The 20,564-nt window shown below is 39.6% G+C and overlaps 1 protein-coding gene across 18 annotated transcripts in view; it reads right to left on the bottom strand.

The window, feature by feature from the left end:
• EHBP1 (EH domain binding protein 1) overlaps positions 1-20,564 on the bottom strand; it is a 211,138-nt gene that overhangs the window by 144,713 nt on the left and 45,861 nt on the right. For all 18 annotated transcript variants that reach the window (XM_027663003.1, XM_027663002.1, XM_027663020.1 and 15 more), the window contains exon 5: positions 18,599-18,652. In XM_027663003.1, coding sequence (XP_027518804.1) covers positions 18,599-18,652 — 54 coding nt within the window. The remainder of the gene's footprint in view (positions 1-18,598; positions 18,653-20,564) is intronic.

Below are 20,564 nucleotides of genomic sequence, written 5' to 3'. Positions count from 1 at the left end.
ACAGAGTAAGTGCAGCTCTTACTCAGGTTAGGAGGAGGTCTGGCCACACTTTTGTTCTTTTCTACACTTCCAATAATAACCCGTGGTTTTATAAAACATTTCCTCATGTCCCTATGTCATAAAAATAAGTCTATTCAGTATCTTTCCTAAACATCACCAAGATGAAAGCGTGAAATTAAAATTTTCATTTCACTGCCAAGGAGAGAGAGTCCTACCATAATAGGAGGATAGAAACAAGCCAAAGCAAGGGAAACTTGATGCAAGTTGGGTTTAGAAAGGATGGATAGTTCTCCACATACAAGAAGGTGATTTCTTGGGGTTTCCCTGAAATTCCACAGCGCTGGATAAGAGGACAGCAGGAGAGGAGAGATGGAAATCTTGTTTTGATCAAAAAGGGCCAGCAAAGGCAACCGGGCCCATCTAGAGCAGCTGTGCTGCAGCACAAGGTGTGAGCTCCTGCAGGGCATGAAAACGATGAGGGGTCCCAGACACATCCCCTCTCCCCACCACCCTCATCCAGAGCAGAGGCACAACATAACAACTCCTACCTGACTGCAGCCCATCAGACACAGAGTCTGTCTCCTAACTCATCTCCTACCTGCATCCCACTTTTCCAGCCATCTGCTCCTGCCTTGCAGCAGCCCTGGTACTTTACTGGCTCTTCTTTCACATCCTGGTTCCTCTCACTAAACCAGAAGAAAACTCAACCAGAAAAAAGAACCCACAGTGTTTCACTTGGGTCAGACAACTGAGCTCTCGAAAGGCCAGAGGAGCACCAGCATGGAAGGGGCTGCTGCACATAAAGTGGGGAGCAGAGAGGACAGAGAAAGAAACCACCTCCTTTGACAGCAGTGCACTGAGAGCAGTTCAGTCATCTCATGTGGTTGCATTTTCATGGACTATTTCACGGAGATTTACTCTTCCTGTTCCAGTCTGTGTGAATTCAGCTCCCCAGCCTTGCAGACAGGGGATGGCTGGAGTGAAACAAAGATTTATTTTTTTTAAGGATCTCCAGAAAGATTTTTTTTTTCTTTGCTTCAGGTCACATAAGAACATACAAAAGGACAAAGCAATAAATGCTCACATGCACTTTCTTGTCTTTATTTCCACTCTCTGGAATGAGGCCAGAGACATCTAAGTAGTGCACTCTGTTCTCTTCCACTCCCTCCCAGAAATTATGGACTCTCCTTTGCAGCCAATTTCCTCCTCCTTCTCTGTCTGGGCCCAAGCTTCAGCTACTACAAAACAATGTTCCCCTGTTCCTCGCCAGGGCCCATTCTCTGCGCATCTACCCCAGGCTGTCTGAGGCCTCCCAGATCTTTAAGGCTTTACGTTTACAAATCCAGGAAGAAAACCTGTTCTTTCTGCTCTGATTCTGGGAAAATTCCACTCTCTCTCCACTTTGCATATGAACTCAGCTGCACTCATTTTCTTCAGGTTCAGCCACTCCACGGTCCTAAGGGGCTGCCATTCCTGAGGGTATTAATACATTAGCAGCTCTGCTCAAATGTACCTGACACAACCGTAGGGCTGGCTTGGAAAATACAGACATGTTTCACGGCACAGACTCTCCCTAGTCTAAGTCTGAAACTTGAAATTGGGCATTGGCAAGTCAAACAGCAAGTATGTCCCATATTATACCACTGCCCACTTTTTAAAAATATCTAAATATATTATTATTAGACTTGCATAATTTATAACTCATAAAAATAAGTGATATAAAGGAAATATCAGTTTCAAATAATCAGTTTTTACACATTCTTTTAAAAGATGTTATTCTCCACATTCCAGTTACATCAGGAACATTCCTGTAGTGTTACAGGCACACGTACTTTCAGCATTTCTAAAGCTCCCCTAGAAACAAGTTCACATGTGTACAAAAGGCAAAGATGATGTTAATGGTTTATTTATTAATGTATCATGTTGTCATCTAAAACAAACACAAGAATAAATTAATAAATACAGAGTACCTTGAATGGAAATATTTTCCTCTCTACTTCTTGTCTGTGAAGTTAACCTAACTTACGGATTTGAAAAAAATCTCAATGTTAATTAACTTAATATTTTATCCATTCATACTTAAAAATATTCCATAATAAAAGCAAATTAAAAAAAGAAACCAAAACCAAAAAACTCAAAACTCAAAGCAGGCTTAATCTCGTAATTATTGCTACATAAAAGCACTTACGAGACATCTGCATTAATCAATTATTAGAAAGTAGTGCTTCAGTCCCAGGCCGTTAGCAATAGCACTCATATAATATTACAGGGAGCCTGATGCTTTGGCAAAACTAGAGCAGGAAAAAATGAAACTAAAAGGCATATTGTACATGTGACCTACAGGACTGGGATTATTACCTCTAAGCTTATTAAGAGTAAAAGCTGTCAGTCGGACCACCCCACAACCAAGGAGGAAAACTGAGATTACTCAGCAGCAAAAGGCATAAAAAGGAGACGTGTATCCTCGGAATGGACAGAGGCAGAGAGTGAACCACAGCCCTGCTTCAGCTATCTGAGCAGTAATTGGCTCACAGGAGTGACTGCCACGTTAAGGCATTATCATTATCTAGCTCACATAACTGGAAATTCACGCTCTGTTCTTTAAATTGGCTTAACCAGCAGCATCTGCAGCACTTTAATTAATTACAGCAATTGGCGTACCTTAAAAGTAGATGCACAGATCTGAAATGATAATGCCCTGTGAGTAATAATTGTAAACTAGCATTAAACCAAACCTATCCTAAATAAAAACCAGGATATACTGTTGGGCTTCAACTGCACAGAAAACACACTTCAACCTAGTAATTATTATTGTCTGCCTAGGTTCACCAACAGATACTACAATTCTACGTGACACTTTACATCCAATTAGCTCAGGAATGCAGAAGCTCACAACATGTACAACAGAAATCTGTTTGATGCTATCCGGTCAAAATTTGCTCAGGCACTTAAACTTGGATTCCTTCAAAAGATAAACTTGAAGTTAAATTCCTAGAAGAGACTGATTGCCACTATTTATTTTTAGTACACTCCTTATAAAGAAATATAGAAGTCAGATATCACAGTAAGTTCAGAAGGAACTTCTAGTGAGAGCCATTAGCTGTGCTTCAGTAAAAAAATCCACAGGCACTGTACATAAATGTGGATTCCCCCCCCCCCCCAGTATCTGCAGCTCTAAAATACAGAAGAATTACTCATAAAAAATTCAGAGACAAGAAGTTAAAGAACTCTTTTGTTCCTTTTATGTACAGCAATTTGAAATCTTGACTTAGAAGAAAATAATTTTTTAAACCCTAACAGTGAAATCCACGTACACATCCCAGACAAATCTAAAGGCTGTTCTATAACAACTTCATAGCATTTCCAGCCAGAACACAAAACAACACTATCAAGATTTGCTGTGACTTGCTTCTGCACAATTTCTTGTTTAAAGACAGATTTTATGTTTAATCAGCACCATGCTGAAAAATGGAACACGCGAATCTTAATTAGGCATCTTGTATGTATATCTCGTTTAAACAAACATTTAAATAGCTCAATGTTCCTAAGTTAATCAAATCGGATCCTCAAATTCCTACAGAATGTAGGGGTCAAAATACCAGGTAAAAAGGCCATTACCAAGCCAAATTTGAACTCCTCATTTATCAAACACAGGTTTTATCTTTCATAGCCATGCGAAAGAATTAAGCATAACTTCCTTGATTCTAGTAGATGTACCATTTAGAACATACTTTTAAGCCAAAAAAACCCCAACACCATAGACTCAACTAAAGGGTGATTGATTTTAAGTTGCAAAAACTTTAACCACCTAATAAAAATAGATGCTACAGCACAAAATATACCCTTGTGCAATGTTGTCCCATACCCATTTCTGAAAACATGCCTGGTCTCCTTGTAACTCACAGAACTAACACAGAGGCAGAACATCAGCAAGGCAGTGAGTACAAGCCTGAACAGCTAAAATACCAGGGCTGGTGCAGCAGCAAAAACCAGAAAACAGCAACCTGATGCAGCAACTCACACACCACAGAGACGTGCAAAAGGCAGTCACAGAAAAATACCTTTTCTAAAGCAGAACAACTCCGGTGACTGTGCTTACATACTCTGTGCCCAGGGTGTTTGGGCTGTGCAGGCAGCGGCAAAGCTTCACTGTTATGTGTGATTTTAAGACATGAATATCTGTGCTCAGAAATACTCTGATAACATGTTTATCTTGGGTGCACAGAAAACAACTGCATGCACAAACAAACAGCTACACTCAATGTAATCACATTCATCTCCTGAGCATCCACTTATAAATACCAATCTAGAAACTATATCTGCCACTTAAGCACCAGCCTCTGAGGAAAAATGGCCACAGTGCAGGAAAAATAAAAAATAAAATAATAATTCTTATCTAAGACTGATACTTATTCCACACAGTCACCCATTGCTGGTGGAGAGGGATCACAAGTGCACAATACAAGTTATTTGTTGACTAAATATCATCACGAAATGCTAGGATATAAAGGTTGGAAGGATTAACACAAAAGGTCCCACTCCAAGACAAATGTCTCCTTCATAGTTCAGTTCACAGCCATCACGACTGCTCAGTCAGGCCTGTGATCCCAAATGCTGGGTATATACCTGCTAACCAAACACACCAAACACTTGGAAAATCTCTTGTTGATACTGGCATGTTTTTTAGAGGAAATTTTAATTACCACCACGTTGAAAGAGACTTTTTAAACATGGGAAGATCCCAAACAGTTTCTGCTTCAAATCTCAGCACTTTCTGAAACAACTTCTACAGAGGAATTATAAATTTGACAGGCTGGCACAGTTCACACTCTGCTTCCTCCCTTCTCCTCCTTCAGTCTCTCACCTCTTCCAAGCAAAAAATGCAAGACGTGCAACAGCCCTCCCCCCTGCCCCTCCCAGTTTTTAAGCTTTTTGCGAAAGTCTAACACAATTTAATTGCACATTTATATAGAGGACACTTTTCAAAATAAATGCAGAGAAATGAATTAATTAGCATGCACTAAAACATGTTGGGGTTTGCTGCACCAATAAAATCACTGTAATTTTCAAACAAACCAGGGGAAAAAAACTGCAGTTCATATTTCTAAATATATATTTGGATTTAAACATTCTTCTCTAATAATTATGCTGTTTCACACAGCCTTACATTTCAGAAATTATCTGGACCGTGCTTATCTTCTTTTACTTTCAGTAACAGACTACAGTAAGATTTCTAAAGGAGAAAGGGCTGAATTTTAGTGCTGAATATTTTATCCTTACTGGATGGTAATTTTTCTACTCCCTCTACTGGCATACTTTAAAAGCAAAGAAAGAAAAACCTGAAGGGCATTCTAGCTTGTAAAACATAATGAGAAAATATTTTTTGTAACCTCAAAATAATTGTTTGCCCAACTTGGCAAAACATTAATCTCAAATCCTGGGGATTTTTAAGCCAAAAACAAACTTCTGGCAGATTTCTTCATTGTAAAAATTAACTGAGCACCTCAAACATCCTGGCCACTTTGTGTTAGAATAACTATCAAGTAGTCCCATCAGCTGTCACTGCTCTGCTCAAAACAAGTCACTTCCTCAAATACACTATATGGCCAGTAAAAGCCCCAAAGAGCAATCTGTGGAATAGAAATCTATATGATCACCACAAGTCTACAGAAATAAGCAAAAACATCCTGAGCTTAATGAGTTGCTACTTAAACATTAGACAGCGCTCTGTGAACCATTTTATATTAAAATTGGATAGTTCTAAACATCACACATACAAGAAGTATTGTTTGACACAGTGCCATTTTGATGATAAATTGCAATCTACAGCTCAAATAATTCCAGCCAGGGATTAACATTTCAGAGGCTGAGCCAGAGATTATGTGTGTGGATCTTGAATTTCATCATCTCCCTTCGGCACAATACCTCATTCTTCCTTTTTTCATCTATTCTCTCATGAAGGGTCAGGAAAGCTTAGCCTTGCTGTTTCATTCATTTCATCTCTACATTAACCAGATACCTTGCAGTCTTTAGTTCTTACGTGTTATTCCATTACAAATACTACAGCCACACTGCACTGTGCTACGGCTAATGAGGCATGTACCAAATCAAAGGCTGCCATCAAGTGGTCGTAGCACACTGCCAGCACCATGCAAAGCCAGTGTTCTGCAAGGGGTTTCACCAGGACACACTATACGGGGTGGATCAAACTCTGCCATGATTTAAAGCTTTTGGGGAAATTCAGATGCTAAGAGATGGTGGTCATTTTCTTCCTTTTAAATTCTAAGGTCCAGCCCAATTGCCGGCACCATCACGCCGAAGACGTTCCTGTTTCTCACCATTCTGGGTCAACGGGCTCCAGAATTGTTTCTGCCATCGTGCACCAGACGACATGGGGCGAACTGCCTTAATAACCTCCCTAAAACCTCCCAGCTAGCAATGGTACAAGAAGAGTGATACAGGGAGTGGAGATTAATTACAATTTCTTGTGGCACCGTACCCAGTTTCAAATCAAACTCAGTTAAAGATTATTTGTTAATCCATATTCATACCGAACTTGAAGAAAATGTGAGAGCTCTTCCCTGCAGTGATAGTGTGGAGTGTCTTCAGCATTAGTGAGCAATTTGAAGCTTGTTCTTCAGCACAAGCATTCAATCTGACCCACACAACTGGCCTTTTCACGTGGATAGTTTATCGCCATACACAGCCCCAACTCCAACTCAGCTTTGCCTGGCAGGTAATGAACAGCCAACCAAAACCAAACTAAAACACACTTCCAAAGAACCACACAGATTCACAGAATGGGTAAGGCTGGAGGGAACCATAGTGTGGTCATCTAGTCCAACCTCTCTGCTCAAGCAGGGTCCCCTAGAGTATGTTACTCAGAACTGAACCCAGATGGCTTTTGAATATCTCAAGTGAAGGAGACTCCAGGTCTCTAGGCAATCTTTCTAGAGCTCAGCCACTGTCACAGTAAAGCTTTTCTTCCTCATGTTCAAGAAGGGCTTCCTTTGTTCCAGTGTCTGCCTGTTGCCTCTCATCCTATTGTTCAGCTCCATCCTCTTGATACCCTCCTTCAGATACTGATAGACACCGACAGGAACCCCTCACAGTCTGCTCCAGGCTAAACAGGTCAGCTCCCGCAGCCTTTTCTCATAACTGAGGTGCTCCAGTCCCCTCATCATCTCCACAGCCCTCCACTGGATTCACTCTTGTACAGAAGAGACCAGAACTGGACCCAGCACTACAGGTGAGGCCTCTCCAGGACTGCAGAGAAGGGCAGAATTACCTCCCTTGACTTCCTTCTTTTCTCCACCTCCCTTTCACTTTCCAGTGCATTGAGACAGATGTTTTCCAGTGAAAAAGAATGGTGTCTTTCTAAAAATTGTGGTGATTTTGCTACTACAGGAAAAAAGTTTTGCATAGTACAGATGATACTGAAGCTTACCCAGTTGTGTCTCACCAGATCATGACCAGCCACACTATGACTTCCAGAAACTCAGCTATTACTTAAAATAACACCTTGCATCTTGCACTTGCAAAAAAATTTGATTTGAATGTAATTGATGAAGACAGACACAATTCTCTTCATTTCTGAAAGGGTTTGTCTCCGAAGCCAACCAGCCAAACAAGCTGAACAGCCATGACCACACCAGCATATCCACTGACTTTTTTAAGGACATAACTTCAATCATACTTTTCCTATGGTAGTGACAAAGAAGTGTCCATGCTCAAGAAATGCTCAAGGCAAATGAGGCCCTAATTCTTCTGAGACAAGGAGATCATTCTATACCACTGTTATTATCTCAACCTGTGATCTTTACCTTTTGTGTCTCCAATCTTCTCTCCATCCTCTCCTTGGGGGTAGAGAGGGGAGCACATGGTTTGGAGAGTCTCAGTGGGAGCACTAGACTGGGGAGCAGCATTTCTAAATGATGACAACCCTTCACAGAAAATCTGTACACAAACTTCCAAAGACTGAACTGGGGGGGAGGGTGTGGGGGGGAATAAAATGAAAAAATTACCAAGAATCAAACTGATGCTAAGCTACTTCCCAAAGTATTTCACAACAGGAGCAAGAGAAATTAAGAAATTAAAAAGACAGAAAGAGCTTGGTTTCATGAAGCAGTAGAGAGTTGCTTCATCCAAAGGGGAGACTGCAGAGAAGGATGTGGGTAGTGATGGAATAAGCTGCACTGAAGCCCAGGTGAAACATCCAAATTGTTCTACAGATCTTGAATATTCTTTGAGATAATACCTTTCCTTAATAGTGTCCATACTAGTTATTTAGGCAGTTTATTTATTTAATACCTCAAATCTTTCCTAATAAAATGACATTCTTTGGTTATACTGTGTCATTAAAATTATGTAATATGAATTAAAACTAATTATGAGGAGCATTTATACAGATGATTCATGGAACAACAAGCACATAAACTTTATACTGATTCTTTGCTGACAGATTTTTAGGGTTATTTTGTCCTTTCCTTGACAAATACATAGATTAAATCCTCCCAAACTCATCACACTCCTTCCTGTGGCTGCTCCTGGAAGCAAGTACCCAACGCCTCTGTCACTGGGGCTTTGGGCACTTATTGGAGCTACTTCTGCAAGAGCATTTCCCTCACTCTTATACCACTGGCCCAGCTACAGCTCATTCCCTCTGTTCCTGTTCTCCCTTCTACCCACAGTACCTGACCATACAGTCTCCCTTGGTTTCACCTTGCCATGCCATTGCCATAAGCCATGTCTTGCATCTTGGACTTTTCATTTTCAGGGAAAGACATACTGAAGAAAAGGAAATACCAGAATAGTAGCACTGGGGGAAAAACCCAAACCAAAACAAAACCCAGCAACCTGGGGGTGGGGAAGAGAGGTGAAAAAGTATAAGGTTTTGTCAGAGACAGATTTTGATGGCTCTTGATTTCTATGTTCTTTTTGAACTTCTTTTCTAAATTTATTTAGCACTCAAACGTGGAAAGCACTATCAAATCTCTCATTCCAAATAACTCCTCACTCTTCATCAGGGAAAAAAAAAAGTAATTAATTTACATTTCAGGGACCTACTTTACTGATAAATTAAGAGAGACAATTCTTCACATAATTTTCAACATCACTTCAGACTTGGTAAATATTGGATGCGTTCTTTGACTTTTTTTGGGCAGTGCCTTCCTGTGACAAGGGACTGTTTCATGGAGATGTTGTGCTTTAGGGAGCAAATATTTAGAGAGTTTCTTTAATCTTACCCTTTGTTGAGCAAAATACTCTTACAGTATAAATTATAAAAAATATATAAAAAACCTGAGTCTTTAAAAGAAATCTCTGAAAACTAGTAAGTGTATTTATTTTTAGCAAGCAAAGTCCTCAGAGTTAGACATAGCAGTTTCCTATCTCAGGCTGTGTTGCACATGGTATTAAAACAAACTTAGAGAACCTGGTGTCCATCCTGCTCAGCCTGCCATTCTGCCATGCTGCCAGGAAGGACAGGTCAGTTTGTTCTTGGTTCTGGTCTACAGAAAACACACCAGAAACAGAAACACTATGTAACAAGTAACTTAACACAGAACTGTATCATCTTCAGGCTTTAAATGAATGATGCTTGGTGTGTATATATATATATATATATATTTTCAGGCCACTGGAAAATGTAAGACACAATGCTGAAGTATAGTGTGGTGGTTTAGGAATGGTACTTCCCAATTTAGTGCTCCCACTGAGACTCTCCAAACCACGGAGTTGCTTGTTCGCTCCCCCTCTCTTTCCTCCTGGAGAGGATGGAGAGGGGAATTGGAGGCACAAATGATAAGATCACAGGTTGAGATAAGAAAAATTTACTGGAAACAGCAATGAGATAAGGAAACCAACAGAAACAGCAACAACACTAGTGGCAGAGGGCACAAGAAATGAACTACTCACACCTAAACCCCCAGCAACAGATGCTGACTGGAAAAAAGTCTTTCCTCTGTCCCTGGAAAATGAGGTGAGGTGGTACAGAATAACCTCTGGGTGCTGGCCATGCCTCCTCCAGACTTCTGCAAAAATTAACCCTGTCCTGGCAGGAACCAGGACATACAGCCCACTATGCTCAGAACAGCAGCCTTTGAGTTCAGGGATGCAACTCTGTATGGGTCACAAATTCGGCAGAAATCCAGTTTCATCTTACATTTATGCTAGTACATGGAAACAGAGAAAATACTGAACAGTTACAAAATGTCCTTTATGGTACTTTTCGATACCATTTCATTCAGGCAATCTTTCCAGCCAAGACTAAGGATGCCACCACACCTAAGCTAAAACAGAAAAAGCTCATTTCTGCTGCCTGTCAAGGTCCAAGAAGCAATGTGGCCCATACATATATAATGCAAAACAATGAGAAAGGAGAAACTTCACATAAAAAACACATTATGACCGTGCATCAATTCAGAATGAAGAATATGCTGGGAGGGAAATTAATGAAATGGCATCAATTAAGTTATGGAGGTCAATTAATTTCTATTACATTAGACTCTATTAAGACAGCTAACAACCAAAGATAAGAGACTGAAGGCAATAACACTCAGTGCTATTACACTCTCAGATGGTTTTCCTAATAACAAGGGTTTTAAGGAGGCCAGAACTCTTTATTTTCCTGTCAGCTGGCTACAGTTCTCCTGGTGGCCACTATTTTTAAATAATATGCTCTCAGTTAAATGACAACTGCTTGCATGTACAATCCTATCCAGTTGCTTAATGCAGAGCTACATTTTACACAATAATGGGTATTTTAATTCTTTTTTGACACATATTTCCATACCTTGAGCACATGCAATTGCAAGGTATTATCTCAAATCAACCAAAATATTCAATTTGACTCCCAGATTATCTGCCTTTGAAGGTGACTTATGTCAAAAATATTTTTCATTAAAGGCATTGCCATTTTTTCCATTTTCTACTTGGAATATTTCGTACTACGTGGCTGCAGCATATGCTGCTTTAAAACTGTACAGCTACCAGGTCAAAAATGAGATTTATCCATCATAATGCTGCCCCAGACAGTGGTATTTTACATAATGATATTCTGAACCACATCGAGAACAAACACATCGCTGTGACTGTACGGAGATGTAAAAACATGCTCAGACACATAAAACCAGAAAAAAACATGGCAAGCTGAACAAGCTTAAAAGCAAATACTTTTCTATTAAAAGGCAAGTTGCCTGGCTCAGCTTATGCCTGGAGTATGATTAGAACCCCACTGTAAAACAATTACCAAGACACTCTTCTGTATTTGATGTCTGAAAGAGAAACGACCTCATGCAGACTCTGGCTCTTGCATGCACTGGAAAGTGTATTTTACTGCTGATTTTCTATGAATAAACATATGCTAAGAGTGGCTGAAACACGCTGCTGGTTTTAAAACATGCCTAATGTAGTATTAGAGGTTTGTTTCCAAAGCTGTCTGCCTTGTTTATCAGCTTCCTCCCTCCAGCTGGCAAAGAACACCACTGATAGCGACTCCAATCAGTTGTCTCGCACAGTACACTCGGCATTAGGTGAAATGTTCTTCTAGCAGGAAATAACCTCCCATCAAAAAACCTAAACAAAATGGTTCTAAGCAATTTAGAAAACAGTTGTACTTTACCACTGTGAATCAATAATAACTGTATAAATTTGTTGTAAATGTTACAGTGCCTCACACCCAGGCTGCACTGCCCAGTGCCCTTCTCTCTCCAGCTGCCACTTGCAACACTCTCCCATGTGACTGTAGCATAAAGATGAAAAAATGAGATGTCTCCTTCACCAGAAAATTTTAAGCTGAAATGTTATGATATAGTTTTCAAAACTGCCATATCATCTGCCAAATTATATTTGATGTAGATCCACTTAGTGCAGCTCTTAACACAACATCAGAAACAACACTATTTAAAGGACAGTTTGGGCACTGCATTTCATTTAGGAGATGAAGATCAAATAACAAAAGAAAATTTTGAAAAAAATACAGTGGAGAGGAGTTAGATGGACTCACATTTCATGCTCATTCAAGATAAAAAAAGGTATTTAAAGTGTAAAAAGTTAATTAGATATTGGAAGTTATTTCAACAATTTCTCTAAAATTCTCATTTAAATAAGATTTTTGTCATCTCTTAGCTCTCCTTTAATAGATTATTACATATTAATGACAAAAAGGATTAATATTGGTCCCAATTTCAGGTGATCTGGGCACAGCCTTGTTTTGATTGAAAGGAAAATGACATTGCAGACATCAAGCAGCATGGCCTGAGTGAGCACCATTTGAAGCAACTACCAGGCTTTTCTTGGGGATATGGGGGTGGCTGTGGGTCAAAACATCAATTAATTGACAGAGTTGTTCAGAAAAGCTTATGTAGTGCTTGCCCTCACAATGCCTACCTGAAATCAGGGCTGCTGATGCCTCTACTGTGTGGTGGAACATATAGAGGGGAAAATACCCACAGTCATGCCTTGCCCATGTAACACTTGCCCTAAATACAGGTGGCAATTTACTTGACCTATAGCATTTGGTGTAAAATTTCTCTGGTAGAACTCAAGTGTAAATTCCACTTCCTTTGTCTTCTGTACTTTTCGGAGAAGATGCCAAATCCAAGGGGGTTGTTTAAGTAAGCGACCCCCATAGGGTTGGTCTGGACAGACAAGAGACTCACTCCCAGACACTCTAAAACCAAGTGATCTGCTCTGTGCACAAGCCTCTCTTCTGTTCCTTTCCCAAATCAGGACCCTGCCCATGATCATATTCCACTTTTAGTCAAATTTGCCCAGAAATGCCATCATGGTGCACACAAGGAGCAACAATGCATTACTGAAAGGCACAGGATCAGGCCTCAGAGGAAGATTTCGTACCCTGGTTCCTTTACAGCCAGAGCAACCAATCAAGATGACAATTTCTGCAAGTTTTGCTCCAAAAACCTAATCTCAGAGATTTCTCAACTAGAACAAAGTGCTAAATATTTAATGTAAGCAAAAACTAAAAGTAAAACAAGTTTTCTGATTCTCTATTACATTTAAGGCAGAGCAAGAGTGAGACAGCTGACAAAGCAGCATTTAATTCCTAGCTCTATCTAGTCCAGAATACTCGGCCTAATTTACACAGGCAGCCAGTCACAGTTCACATAATCACACAGAGCAGAATATGACAGGGGAATTAAAGGACCAGGAAAGCATGTCTGAACTATGAGCTACTCTAAATATATTAAATGCAGACATTTAATTCAGAAAAAGGTTAACCTGGTCAATTCTTATTTTAAGCAAAAATTTATTTCAAGCAAAAATTACAAAATGAATGCATAGAGGGGTTTTTTAGTATTTTTTTCCTAAAACAAAGGAAATAGCCAATTTAAGCTTAAGCTCCCACATGCACTAGAAGAGATAGCCACGATTTTTTAATAAGTGCTGGTATAGAAACTGAGCAGTAAATAAGGAATCATCCTATTCTTTTACCCCAGGTTCTTTCAGCAAACGGCATCAGCAGGAGTCAGAATTTCAATTCCCTACGTTATGCTGGCATTTGCTTCCCAACATTTATTTCCAGAAACAGGTGGGAAGATCAGACTTGGGCTTTCATTCGGACATAAAGCAAAACTTGCTCTTGCAGAGTTAGTGCTGCAGCAGTGCTGTAGTAAAAGCAATTTAACCACTCAGTAAAAGAAGTATGATTTTACAAAAATTCTGGGCTAATTACTGTTCCCACTCAAATGAGCTATTTCTCGAAAAGCTTCATCTGGAAAACAACATATTCAGAGCTGTATCTAATGAAAACTTAACTTCTTGCTAATACCTCATTTTATTGTATCATATTTAAAATTGGTCTCCTTTAAGACTAGAAACAAATTCATTTTATATCCCATCCACCTGCCCTCTTTTTCCCATTACTTTCACACTATTTATCACCTTTATTTGTGTTGTCATGCCTAAAAATAATAGATAGGCATTTTAAGAGAGAGAAATAATCTCTCCAAACCTGTGAGTGATAAAACATGCTTCAGGGCATTCAAAATGAGAAATCATCATAAGCAACCATGATGCAGAATTTCGGGAGCGATGGGGGGAAGGGTGGACTGGAGGATGACAACCACAAAACAACACACTAGTAGCAATAAAATGAAGCTGGATTATGTCAAATGCTCAGTAACATTTCCTAAAGCTTCTTTCATTTAGAGGCTTTGCTGACATTTGAATGGAGGCCAGTTCAGAACCCTTTTTGGGTTGGGGTTCCTGAAGGGATGCAAGAGTGACAGACAGAAGGAAAAGTCAGATCTCATTTTTTCAGCTTCAACTTGTCAGTATTTATAACTCTTTGCTGGAGGCTAGCATGAACAGGAAACTCTAAACTCCTTTTTTCTCTCATTTCAGCAGTTCCATTGGACACATTATCCTGGAGAAACCACTTAGAATATCTTTATTGGTTAAGATTTAAAAAAATTACTGGAAGCATAGTTGTGTCTCGCAGAAGGATGTACATCTGACATCCTGTCAAGCTTGAAATGTTGGCGTGGGTTTTTTTCACCACATATTACCTTAATATTAAAAAAGGGACCATTACAAAACTGTGGTCTAAAACAGCAAAGAAACATTTTGGAAGACTCTCTAGAAAGGACAGATGCAGTAGTTATTTCAGTTTCCAAGATCTCAATACAAGAATAGCCTGGAAATGCTGCCTGGAATGCTCCTCCAGGCAGGTGATGGTGTGCAGGCAGAGCTGGGTGCTGCTAGTCCCTGAAAGCAAAGGGTAGCAGGAGCAGAGCAGGACACTGAGCACTCCCTCTCATAAATGAGTCCATGGAAAGGGAATGCTAATGATCTGCTAATGCAAACATGGGAAATGAAATCCCATATGTAACCACGATCACATTATTGGGGTTGATTAGTCAGAGATGAGAAGGAGGGAGCCTCCAGCCAGATGGAAAGCAGAATCTGTTCTCCAAGGCTGTAAAGCAGCAGCCTGAAACTGTATCAACAAAGATCTGGGTCAGAACGATTCTCAACAAGCAGGACAATGGAGGACTGGAGGAGGCTGGCTGGCAATTCTACAGAGAGACCATCTTAAAAAATTTTTAAAACAGTTTAGGTAAGTGTTTGTCTGGAATTACGCTGCCTTGAGGCAACATTACAAGTCAGGTGAGGCTGCCTCCAGCCACAGCTTACATGAATCTATGAGCAAAGCTTCAAAAACAGGTGAGCCATTCTTCTCCATTCATCTGCCAAATTAGTAGGTCTGGGATTTCCTCTTTTGTTCTAAGCAAAGACCGTGTGTTAATGGGCCTGCTACATAAAAAGAGGAATACAGTTGGTATCAGGGACACAGCAATGATTGCCAGTGCCTCAATTCCATCAATGCTACTGGAAAGGGCTCGCTCACAAGCCTGAGCCCTGTGAACAACCCATAGACAAAGGTGAAACACAGGCACAGGAGGGAAGATGGAGAACCCTACTGTGAACATGGGAAACTATCAGTATGCCGTTTATGAGCTATTAGAGATACAAACCTGGGTTCAAAAAAAATATTTTTGACAAAAAGCCAGAAAAGTTGTTTCATAGACCAAGTCTGAAAACATTCTATGAATCTTCCAGTTTCATTTAAGAATGTAGGAGGTAGCTGTCTACAAAGCTGTCAGTAAACAAGCAAACATCCTCCTCAGAGGATGTTATTATGTGCTTTGCCATGTTTTGACTCGTATTCCCAGTTACGAATTTCTTGCTATCCTACTTGCAACAGCCAACCTGAACATCCGATGTTATTATCCAAAAGAATATAAAAAATCCCAAGAGAATTCCAAGAACTGTCTTGTCAAGAAAAAGCAAATAATTAATTACGCAGAGTGTGGTTGAAGAGAGATGAAGATAGAGACAAGAAAGTTATCAGTAAATATCCAAAGAATGCAGCTGTGAAGGAGATAAAGACATGGAAGAGGCTGATAGAAAATTAATATCAAGATTTATATAAGAAACTGCTCTATGATCCAACTATTTATGGATTAGACATACAGTAGATAAAAAAGTTCACTTACTAGAATAAAAACACAGAGTGACTCAGACAATAAAAATACAGTTAGGAAAAAAAAAATCTTACAATACTCAAGGTCATGAAGTAATGTACATATAGCCCAAACAAGAAAATAGCCACAAAGAAACCAACTATCTTGCTTCATTTTAATTTACAACATAGTTATCTTGCACAAATCACCTCACCACTACTTAAAAAGCCCTCTGAAAGGGCAGAATAATTTTGTTTTGAATTTGGTAGCATCTGCCAGCAGAGGCATCTAACTGCAGCTGAATATCTCTTTTAGCTGATCTTTGCTCAGCCATGCTAAAGCATTACAAAATTATTTTGGAGATTGACTTTTAATACTACTAATAAAAAAAACTCAGCATTTTTAGCAGAATTCAGGCAGTTTCACAATTAAAGCACATCCATAAGCTTTCGGACTTCAGTATTTTGTGTTCTGAGTGCTTCTGACTAAGGTGGGAGGGAAACCCTGCAGCCTCTCAGGGCAGAGAACATCCTCAGACAGAAAGGAAAAGGTCTCGAAGGACTGTAAGTGTCCCCTTGCTTGGGCCCGAAGTGAGTAAATGTTTACAATTTAGGGAGCGAGGACATAAACCTCCTGCCTCCCCGGCTCCCCGATTTCTAACAGGCTGGTGTTACATGCTCTGAGATGTCAGCCAGATCATTTGTCACTTGCTCAAACCGATGAACATGTTTTCATCCACCACTAAGTGGAGCTGTTACTCTGGGAAAAGAGTTTCTCTGTATCTTCCAGTATTTAAAAAAAAAAAAAAAAGAGGTGATGGAAAGCAATCAGTTTTATAGTCGCTTTAGCTCTCAATAATTTATGCAGTAAAACTATTTACTAAACTTATTATTCTGAGAATACCATTTCTATATCCTCCAAAATCAAGGAATAAATATCTACCTACTGATGACTATTTGACAGTTCTTGTGAGATGAACTAAGAGCATAACTGAGGTTGTAAAGAAGTTTGCACATAACAAAAGATTACTCCCTCACTGTTCAGCAAAGGCGTGAGGCAGAAAGCAGGAACAGCACAGAGCAGATGCACTACTGCCACCTCTATATGGAACAGGCTGACATGAAAAAAGCAACACGTTAGAAAGCAGGACATGAAGTCAGTCCACACGCCCCATATAACCTTCTGAAACAAAAAAATCTGCTGCAACATCACAGGAAATCCAACTATACCCAGAGGGTTTGGCTGAGAAATACACTGACATTGTTTTATTCAGAGTTACTTGTACAGTGACAATTGGGGATGGAGACTTCCCTGACTAAAATAAACTAAGTGAGAAAGAAAAGGAAACTCCAGGAAACAGTAACTAAACTGTGTTCTGCGTTCACAAGTCTTGTAAGTGAAAATAGAAACTTGACATTCAAAAACAAAAGTATAAATAAAGCACTTTGGTTTCAGCCCTTCCAAATGTTCACTTACTGGTGATTAGAATAAACTTTAGCTTTGGATCCAAAGCACTTCTGATATTGATAAGAAAAAAGCTTCTTTAGGTAAAAAAAGATAACATGCAAAATCCATTGCTTCCCCACGCTTCAGTGCTATGTGGTACTACTATAACCTGGTAGAAGAGCAATTTTTTTGTCTGTTTAAAAACAACACAAAAAGTAAATAATGTGACTGAGAAACAGTCCATAATGAAACGATATTAATGAGCAATAAACACTCTGTCTCGATGCCACAATCCTTTAAAATGTATTCCAAAAAGAAGTTTCCATTTCAAGAAAACTCCACGTAAAGCAGCTTCCCCTTTTCTCAGCCGAGGCAGCCCCAGAGCGGAAGCTGCTGCCCAACACAGAGAAGGGAAAGGAAAAAAGTACTTCATGAAGGACTTGCTCTATGCAGTGTTAAGCATTGCTGTTTGGCAAAGTGTGTTGTTTGTACAGCCCTCAGGAGCTCAGCTGTCCCTGAAGTTCTGGGGGCTCCTGACTTGGAGAAGTCAGAGATTCATAGGAGCCAGTTTCTGGTTTTTCACTTGGTGCACAAGCCGGTTTCCCCATGCCGTGGGCGGGATTGGGATCTCAGGGAGCACATCATGACTCACGCTTGTAACTATGTGACCAGGGCTAGTCCCACCTTCCCACCCTGCCTCAACCCATTCACCTATAAAATGCATGCAATGAACCTGTGCTCTCCACTAAAGAGAGGCACTCAAACCCAGGTACTCCCATTGGGGATGTAGAGATGTCATAACCCAGCTCTGACTTGTTCACTCCCCTGCTCATACAAAAATAATGTGTCATAACCCACAAAACAGTGAGTCATAGCCCAGCTCTAATTTGTTTACTCCATTGCTCATGGCAAATAAATGCAAGGCAGGCTGATGCTTACAGGGAAGGAATTTAAGTATGCAGTATACTACTCCCCCTCTCCTGTGTTTTAATTGTAACGTAACAATAGGTATTTTAATAAGCCTTCATTACTACAGAGTAAGGCTTTATTGTGGTTCAGCAGCTCAAATTTTACTGAAGCCCTTTTCAGCATTTGAACACCTTTTAATATTTTTAAAAGATTAAGTCTTATATGTATAAAAAACCCATAACAACATTCCAACTTACATTCTCTATGACAAACATCCATTCTTTGTCTTCAAACTCTTCAGCGTGGGGATCCTAGAAAAGCAAACCAGAGAACTTGAGTCTAAAAATAATCCAGGATGCAAGAAATTGCAACACAGCCAAGATTTTCATATACGTAGAAATATTTCTACCCACAGAAGATGACAGAGGGAAATATTTTAGCTAGGATGAGGGCTTTAATGGATATCAATAATATGATGAGCAAGTTGGGGTAAAACTGACAGTGAGGATTTAACAGAGGCTCCTACAGGTACAAACATGAGGTTGATGCTGATAAAGGCCTGTAATTCTATTTCCTTTCCTACAGTGGAAGAAAAAAAAAAAAAAGATAAATCTCCCTTTAATTTTTAAGATCCATGTCCCAAATAAACACAACAAATCTATATCTCGCTGACAACAGTGGAGAAAGCCACCTGTCCCACGTGGGGTGAGAAGACACACACCTTCAGTAGGAATCACCCCAAGCTCCTTATGGCCAGACTCCATCAGTACAAGCAGAGATCCAGAGTCACAGGTACCTCCTTTCACTGCAGATTTCTTAAATGCCTATCCTCACAACATTTCTATCACACCACACGTGAGCATCAGAAAACATTTTCACCAACAGGAAGAAAAATAACAATGAGGTTCATATATTTGGCATTTGTTTTCAATTTAATGAGCTTTCAGTCTGCTGGAGTGGTTCTGTATTGTTGTCTGAAAGTAAGAAAATGATGGAGACATGAAGTCATCCCCTTCCTGCCTCTATCAAGGATCCTACTTCAAACAAAACACCTTTTTAAAAAATTAAAATATTAATTTATCATCCAGTCCTAGTTCTGAACAACTGTAACAAAATAATTTCTACGCCACTTGCAAAACAGCTTCTCACACAAAGAGAATGTGGCTTGAGCCTTTCTTTTAACATGAAACCTAATTTTGCCATACCTCAATTCTATCCTATTATTTCTAGTTACAAGAAAACACTTGATTACCCCTTTGCCTCTGCAGCCTGCACACAATTGACACTTGTAGACAAACGTCACTTCCAAATCATCACATTTGCCATCATCATATATGAGACCCCTGAGCACCTGCAGAGTTTTATTGCTATTACTTGGCAACTGGTCATGACACTACACCAAGCACTGCACCAAATTCCATCTTGCTGCTGTAAATTAACAAAATGCATCAATATATTGTGCTTCTACTTTATATCCATTAGTACCATGTTTCCTTCCTTTCCAGAATGCTACAAGCCTCACATTCAATCTTCCAGACTTTGCTTCAGTCCTCATTTCGCTTTACTTTTGCTTTGAAGTCAGACACTCAGTGGGTAGAGGTACCACAGCACTACAAATGGATCTTTTAACTAGTTCTCATCAAATATATATAATAATTTGTAATAATGAGCATATAGTGTAAACAACAAAGCAAAAAGAATTTTTTTTTTTCTTTTTCCAGCACACAAAAAACTTGGGAAATGTGCCCTTAAATAAACCTCCTCTTTGGAATAAACTACAATAACATTTCTAGGAGGATATCATCCTATCTCCTGCAGCACATCCTTCCTACAAAACCCAGCCAAGCGGGTTCCCTGCTCTGTAAAACACTGGTTCTTGTGACAGGAGGAGTCCTGCTGGGCACTAGCATGTTCCCTGAGGGAATCCAACACCTCATCATACCACTGGCAACATCATCAGCTGCGTATTTAACAGCTACAACCACAGCTGTCATACACAATGCACGTTTTAAAATGCAACACTCCCACAATGGGATGTAGTTTCAATGAAAGGATACAGGATGTTGCTAGAAACTTATGTCAAAACGGATGATTTATTTTTCTGTACGAATAAATCTTTTAAGAAGTTTTTTTTAAAAATGATACTGAGATATCTCCGTGTTCCAAATTATGCCTTGTAAATATCAGATTATGTAATTATACATCCATCATGTTAATCAAGTT

The sequence above is a fragment of the Corapipo altera genome, unplaced genomic scaffold (assembly GCF_003945725.1).
Source record: "Corapipo altera isolate COAL_440 unplaced genomic scaffold, ASM394572v1 94, whole genome shotgun sequence".
In the NCBI taxonomy this organism is placed as follows: Eukaryota; Metazoa; Chordata; class Aves; order Passeriformes; family Pipridae; genus Corapipo; species Corapipo altera.
Note: the sequence above shows the minus strand (reverse complement) of the source record. Positions and strands in the feature narration are given on the sequence as shown.